The sequence below is a fragment of the Aegilops tauschii genome, chromosome 4, assembly GCF_002575655.3.
Source record: "Aegilops tauschii subsp. strangulata cultivar AL8/78 chromosome 4, Aet v6.0, whole genome shotgun sequence".
Taxonomy (NCBI): Eukaryota; Viridiplantae; Streptophyta; class Magnoliopsida; order Poales; family Poaceae; genus Aegilops; species Aegilops tauschii.
In genome coordinates this window covers 75114810-75121937 of record NC_053038.3, presented here as the reverse complement: position 1 = coordinate 75121937, position 7128 = coordinate 75114810, and the positions used below count along the sequence as shown (strand labels likewise).

At 51.5% G+C, this 7128-nt stretch overlaps 1 protein-coding gene across 1 annotated transcript; it reads right to left on the bottom strand.

Annotated features, from left to right (window-relative positions):
- Nucleotides 1–1772: 1772 nt before the first annotated feature.
- On the bottom strand, nucleotides 1773–4936 carry LOC109735110 (probable methyltransferase PMT24). The gene is made up of 2 exons (XM_020294320.4): nucleotides 2395–4936; nucleotides 1773–2313 (listed from the first exon to the last, which is right to left on the bottom strand). Exons 1-2 carry the CDS (start codon nucleotides 4848–4850, stop codon nucleotides 2088–2090), a joined length of 2682 nt encoding a protein of 893 aa, XP_020149909.1. The 5' UTR covers nucleotides 4851–4936; the 3' UTR covers nucleotides 1773–2087.
- Nucleotides 4937–7128: the final 2192 nt, after the last annotated feature.

Sequence of the window (7128 nt, the reverse complement as noted above, 5' to 3'; positions counted from 1 at the left end):
CATAAATATGCTAGCTAGAGTTAATAACAATAATTTGAACCATCCATAAATAAACTATGTAGAATTCTTTTTGGGCACCGCAAAAAATACACCTTTAGCAGTCCAAAATCTTTTGAAGAAAAAGTGAAGGAAAAATAATATCCGAATTAGTGAGAAAACACAACTCAATAAAATGCTATTTGGACCAATGTCATCGCATATTTTAGGCACTACTTAGCAATGTCATATTGGAGAAATACACTAACAAAGACGGTTCTAGTTGTTTTATTGCAGAATTTGCATACATAATGAGGGTAACATAGAGGTGTGATGTTTACAACTTCAATGTTGTTGCTCTAGAGGTCATGATGGGGAAGCACCCAAGTGACTTGATAACCTCTTAGTCAGCGATATCCTTATCACAAGAAGATGATTTACCTAAGGACATATTGTAACAATGATTGGATCCTCCAGCGGAACAACGTATAGAAGAAGTTGTGCTCATTGTCCCGATATCTCTTGCTTGGACCGGGGTAAAACCCAATCCAGGTCTTCAATGTGAAGTGTAGCGCAAGAGATGTCAACACATACGCATGGCTACCTCTGCTAAGCTTTCCAACTTGTCTCAACAAGTAAGCTAAAAGAAATTGGCGGAGCTATGTGAAGGTGGTGGTGGTTGGGGTGGGGGTGGGGGGGGGGGGGGGGGACAACCCCAATCTTGGACGAAGGTCTGAACATTTTTGGGGGAGGTTTATATTATAGCCCCCCTCTCCCCAAGGATTTTTTGTGGCTCCGTCACTGCTAACAGACTACCAGAAGTGATGTACCTTTGTGCAAAGTACTTTTCTGACAGAAATACAAGGTTATCCATCAGAGAATAGCAACATCGTTTACGAAATTGTAACCTCGTGAAGAAAATAAAATCATAAAATATCTTGATGCAAAACATAAATATATGTCATAGTTTTCAGTAAGAATACGATTAAGAATTAGAGACAACTGAGGAAGCACATGTGCAACTTGTCGCGCAGAGTTTCCACGCAGCAAATCGACTATGAAACTAGTCAGTTTTGCTAGCTAACAAACTTGAGTTCCATCTTTTCACGTCGCAATGGTATGAAGAGCCTACTGAATATATGCACATGCAAACTCATAAAAGACCCGTTCTGAAATTATGTAAACATTTGCACTAGATGCATGGAAATGAAAATCATGATCGGTGGCATGGAACTGTGGTTGATATGAAAGGTGAAGGGTTCGGAGTAAGCGGGCGGGATGATAAACTAAGAGTTTGCGATAAAGGTGTGTCTAGAACTCAGTCGACTGTGATTTAACGAAGTCCCAGTCGTGTGACGTGAGCGTTTTTTTTTGCTACGAGCTGCACTGCTGGATGCTACAAACGGCGGCGAAAAATGTTGCAACGGTATTGCAAGCAACAACAATAAATGCTACAACCGTTCTAACTGAAACGCTACAACCGTCAATGAAAGATGTTGCAGCTGGTGACATGAAATACAACCAATGAGGGACAACATGCTACAACCAACAAGACGGATGTTGCAACCGGTAGGAAAAAATGTTGCAAACGATGACATAAAATGCTGCATGGTCGACTGAGACTTGCTTAAATCTCAGTAGACTTATTTTTAGCAGGCCCGTTGCGATAAATGAAATCTATTACCGAAAGTGGAAGTGCACGGAACCGTGGAGAGGTGCGCCAATGAGCAGATAGCCGATAATAATCATAGGAGAGCAGAGAAACCATAGGATGTAACTAAGTGGGGATCAATCTCTTAGCTATGTATTTTTGGATTATAAGTCATATAAGTGTTGGTTCCCAATAGCATACATACATACAAACATGCCGCACGTACACCTACGTACTATTCCATCGCAATACAACAGATGGCAATTCACACTGGAGGAAAAACCTTAGAAAGAAGAACTAATTAGACACCGGCCAACACCAACACAGAACCTATGTACGCACTTCATCTTCATCTAGACAAGCTTATTTTTTGAAACCTATAGCAGCCAATCAATCAGACCAATTACTCGCGAGTGCCGCGCTAGCTGTTAACTCCGATCACCGGCGAGGCGAGGTGAGGTTATCTTGTGGGCGGCCCCGGCTCGATTTCCGTGGGCCGCCACATGGTCTTCCTCGCGCAGAGCATGGCCTCCTTGCGCTTGGACACCGTCATCCTCACCTCCCAGTGCATCGACCTCACCCCCTCCACGATCTCGTCCACCGTCTCCTTGTCGTCCCGCACGATCAGCTTCCCGTTCGGCCTCAGGATCCGGTCCACCTCCACCAGCACCGGCAAAACCTTACACCTACCGCATGCATGCACAAATTTCTTAGTTCTTGTCCAATGGCGATCGGCCCGCCGGCGTAGTAGAGGGTGGAATGCCTACCTGGCCTTGAGCTTGGAGAAGAGGTGGTCGGCGTGGAGGAGGTCGTAGGAGCGAGGGTAGGTGCTGAAGGACTCGCACCAGTCGTGGTATATCCCGAACATGCCCCGCTCGTAGATCACCGGCAGCGTGTCCGGCGAGTCGATGTTCACCGTGTTCATCACCCACACGTTCATGTCCCGCAGCGCCGCCGCCAGCCCGCCGTACACGGCCCGCATGTCCATCACGTTCCGGACGCTCTTCCAATCGATGCCCATGCCGGCCAGGTACGAGTTCTGGACCACCTTCTTCCAGTGCGCGTAGTCCGCCGCGAAGTCCTCGGGCGCCGCCTTCCCGTACACGCCCACCTGGCTGCTGTTCAGCCAGTAGGGCACCTTCTCCGCCCGCTCCGGCCATGGCTGCGGCCACCGCGACCCGCGCACCGAGGGGTCGGTGGGGACACGGTGCATGCACGCCCGCAGCGAGATGTTCCACGCCGCGTTGGGGTCGTCGGACGGGTTGCACAGCGGAGGCTCCGTCTGCCGCCGTGTCTCGTAGCAATGGTTGCTCATCGGCTTCCGGAAGACGACGAGGCCCACCCGGTCGATGGTGTCCCTGGTCTTGGCCACCATCTCCCAGCACATGGCCTTGGTCAGCTTCACCATGTCGCCCCAGATCTCCACGTCCTCGGGGAGCTTCTGGTACACGGGGGTGGCGGACCACACGAAGAAACCGCCGGGCCGGACCAGGCGGTTCACCTCCAGGAGGAGCAATCCGCCGTTGATGTGCCAGGGGACTCGGCACCGGGCGCAGTGGACTATGTCGAACACGTTGCTCGGGAACTGGAGCCGCTTGGTGCCCATGACGGCGGAGATGGCCGGGATGCCGCGCTCCAGCGCGAACTGCACCTGCGCCTCGTGCTCGTCCTTGGGCGCGAACGACATGGTCAGCACGCCCCGCTCGAACATGAACCCGCCGAAGCTGGCCACGCCGCACCCCACGTCCAGCACCACCCTGCTCCGGCGGCCCCAAGCCACCTCCGGGAACGCCTGCTGGATCAGGTCGATGTAGTGCAGCGCGCCGCCGGTCTTGAACTGCGTGCCTCCGCCGGGGAACGTGAGGTACTCGCCGGAGACCTTCACCCAGTTCTGACGCTTCTTGAATTCCGCCAGCTGCGTGTGCGGAACGTTGTGATACCAGATCTTGCTGCGGCTGACTGGCCACCGGATGGGATCTTTGTAGGACGGCGGCGCCGGGACGAGGCACGTCGGCGGGTGGGAGGGGCAGTGCCGCTCCCGGTGCTCGTAGTGAATGTCGGTCTTGAGCTTCTTGATGGCGGCCTCGTTGTCCAGGCACGGGATGTAGTCCTCGCCTGTGCTCGTGTTGCACAGCTTCCAGACGTGCGTCGGCAACGACACCGCCGCCTCCGGTTCCGCTTCCGCTTCCGCCTTGCTTGCCGCTTTCTTCTTCTTCTTATTCTTTTTCTTCTCGGCGCGCGTCTTCTGCTCGTTTGTCGACTCCGCCGTCTGCGTCGTGAACGACCCGTTCTGCGCCGCCCGCTCCATCAGCAGCTCCGCCTGCCCGTTCGGCAGAGCCTCCGGAAGAAGCTTCTGCTCTTCCTCGACAACGTCCGACGTCTTCGTATCATCGGGGTTAGCTACGGCGGAGGCTTCGGTCGATACCACGGCCGCCGCCGCGTCCTCCGTCTTGTCCGTGGCGGCGGTGGTCGTCTCCTCCATGATTGGCTTGGCATTGTCCTCTGAGATGAACGTCTTGTTGCCGTCATCCTTCACCACGTCGACGCCTTCCATCTTGCCGTTCTCGTCGTCGAAGGTCTGCTTCTTGGAAGAGCCGCCGCCGGCGGCCTCCTTCGGGTTTTCCTCCTGGCTGACGATGCTCTCCTTGGTGTCAGCCGGCGTCTTCTCAGTGTTCGCGTCCTGACCGCCGCTGCCTACGGTTTCCTTGGTGTCCGTAGAAGCCTGCTCCTTCACGTCCGTCACCGTGTCCTCCACGCTCGTCCCCTGGGAAGCAGCCACGGCGGCAGCGGCAGCAGCGGTGCCGTCCGTCTCGGCGGTTTCCGGCTTCACGAGCTCCCCGCCCTCCGTCCTGCCGTTCTCGTCATCGAACGACTGGTTCTTGGACGCCGGCTTCTCGCCGTCGGCCTCGCCGCCCTTGGCGTCCACGGTGGGCTTCTCGGCCTCCACAGCGGCCGTGGTGGCCTCCGCGACGACGTTGGCACTGTCCTGCTTGAAGTTGTTGGTGGCGTCGATGGACCGGTCCTCCTCCTTCTCCTTCACGACGGCCTCCGCCGCCTTCTTGACGTCCGCCGTGGACGCCGTCACCGTGGCCGCCGGGACAGCCTCCGGCGAGGGAGGGGTGACCATCCAGAAGCCGACGAGGCAGAGCGCCGCGAAGACGACGACGGTCGCCGTCGAGAAGAGCGACGACCGCTGCCTCTGGTTCCGATCGAACAGGGCCATCGTCTCGTCCCCCTTCACCTCATGCAACTCCGTTCATGTATGCTTCCTCTTCCTCACAACGTCCTCACTCTCTGGCCGCAGAGGTCAGATCCTGAAGGGAAACATCATGACATTCAAAATGCCACCATGCCGATGATTCCTAGTATGAAGAACAGCAAATACCTCGGAATTAGTGGCACATTTTCTCCTGATCAGGAACACTGGCCCGCAATGATCTCCCGATCACTTCAATTCCTAGCGACAAGAGCATGGATGCATGGGATTAGCCTGTTCTTGGGCTGTCGGAATAATTGCGTGGCTTTCAAGGGGAGGAGAGCTTGGACGGAGGGAAGGGAGCGTTAAGCGGGGAGTGAGGGGAGACAAGTGGAGGACACTCCCCGGTTTCGTTGCTTCCGCATGCAGCACCAGTGTCCTGTATGTGCATGTGCTCTCTCTAAATTCAAATAAGCCAAGCTTTTCAGGTTTCAACTTTAAAAACTTCACCAACATTTCAAATCCATACTTTCAGTTTTTCATATCCAAAATTTGAACATGTAATAGGGACAGAAATGCACGAATAAAACATGATAATCATTCGGTTTTGCTGAAACTCAGCTAGCTGAGAAATAAATTGGTCTCATTCATTTTTCTGACAGTATGATCTTAAGGCTGGAGATTCGTGTCGGCTGTTTGTTTTTTACACATACGAGCTGCGCAACGACGCGGGTGTATTACTTACTGGACGCGTCTAGCGAGCGGCAGGGCGCTCGCTAGCGCTCCGCAGCGGCCATCACTTTTAGCAAGTTTACGTCTCTATCAAACAAAAAAGGAAAGATTCTTTCTCATTGTAAAAAAGGTAGAAAGGGCATGCAACGTGCTTTTAATTACGGATTGAAAAGCACTCAGATGTGAACACATTAATTTGGAGTTCCTTTTCATTTTAAAAGCCATAACTTTTGAACCAAACATCAAAATTAAGATCCGCTTTCACCGTTGGAACCCTTACGACATGCTCTTCGAAACTAGATCCCGCACGGGTATGTTACGATGAATTTTTTTGTGCAATTTAGTACCTCGTTTTGTGCTACTGCTAGTAGTCGATGTGCAACTAGCTGACTGTAGATGTGCAACTTTTCGCCTACCGGTGGATGTGCAGTTTTCACTGATGTCACCTCCACCCCCCTCAAACTACCCCTTCCAGTGAGATGAGCAATTTCGTCCGTTGCTCAGGCCAACTGTCTGGTAATTGACGTGCAACTTTCCGCTTGCCCGTGGATATGCTTTCACTATTTACTGCATCCGCCAACTTTCTAGTAGTGGTTGTGCAACTTCGGATATTGCCACGGCCAACTGTCTAACAGTGATTTGCAACTTTCTCCTATACCCCCATGGATGTGTAGTTTCCCTGCTAGCACATGGTCCAAACCACCCCTGCTAGTGAGATTTGCAACTTTCGCACTCTGTCTATATCAAACTTTTCACAACCCTCATGAATGTCAATTTATTACCATTCAACTGTCCTTGCTTGTGAGATGTACAACTTCGTATGTTGCCCTGGCCAACTACCTAGCAGAGTATGTGCAACTCTGTTTGTTACCCCCGCCAATTGAAAATACATGTCCACAAATAGGAAGGGGAACGAGTTGCACATTGACTAATAGGCAGTTGGCTTGAACAATAGACTAAGTTGCACAAATCGCTTGCAGGGGAGGTGGGAGTAGGGTGTGTCGACAGTGAAAAACTACGCATCCACGAGTACAGAGGAGGGTTGCACAACAACTACTTGGTAGTTGGTCGGGATAGTAGACTAGTTGCATATCAAGTTGTCATGGTTGCTACATTGCAACCTCATGAAAGTTGAATTATGCAGATCCAAAAATTGGTATGGAAAAAGTTGCACGATGTAGTACTAAAGTTGCACAATACAGTACTAAAGTTGCATAATATAGCACGAAAGTTGGCATAAAAAATTCGTCGAAACATGCCCATGCGGGATCTAGTTTCAAAGATCTCGTCACGAGGAATCCAACGGTGAAGACGGATCTCAATTTCGATTTGTGGTTTGAAAGATATGACGTTTAAAAAAATTGAAAATCCGAAATAAATACATGTGGATCTGTTTCACATGTGATAAGTCTGATCGCATTTAATGCCACCAATCACATGCACTAAGAGACAAAACATGCCCATGCATGCATTCGATAAGTGATGGAGCCAGCGTGATGTGCGGACAAGGCCGGCCGCTCGATTTGTCTAAATAGTGCGTAAGCACTTTTTAGATTTCAGGTTACTTGTTTCG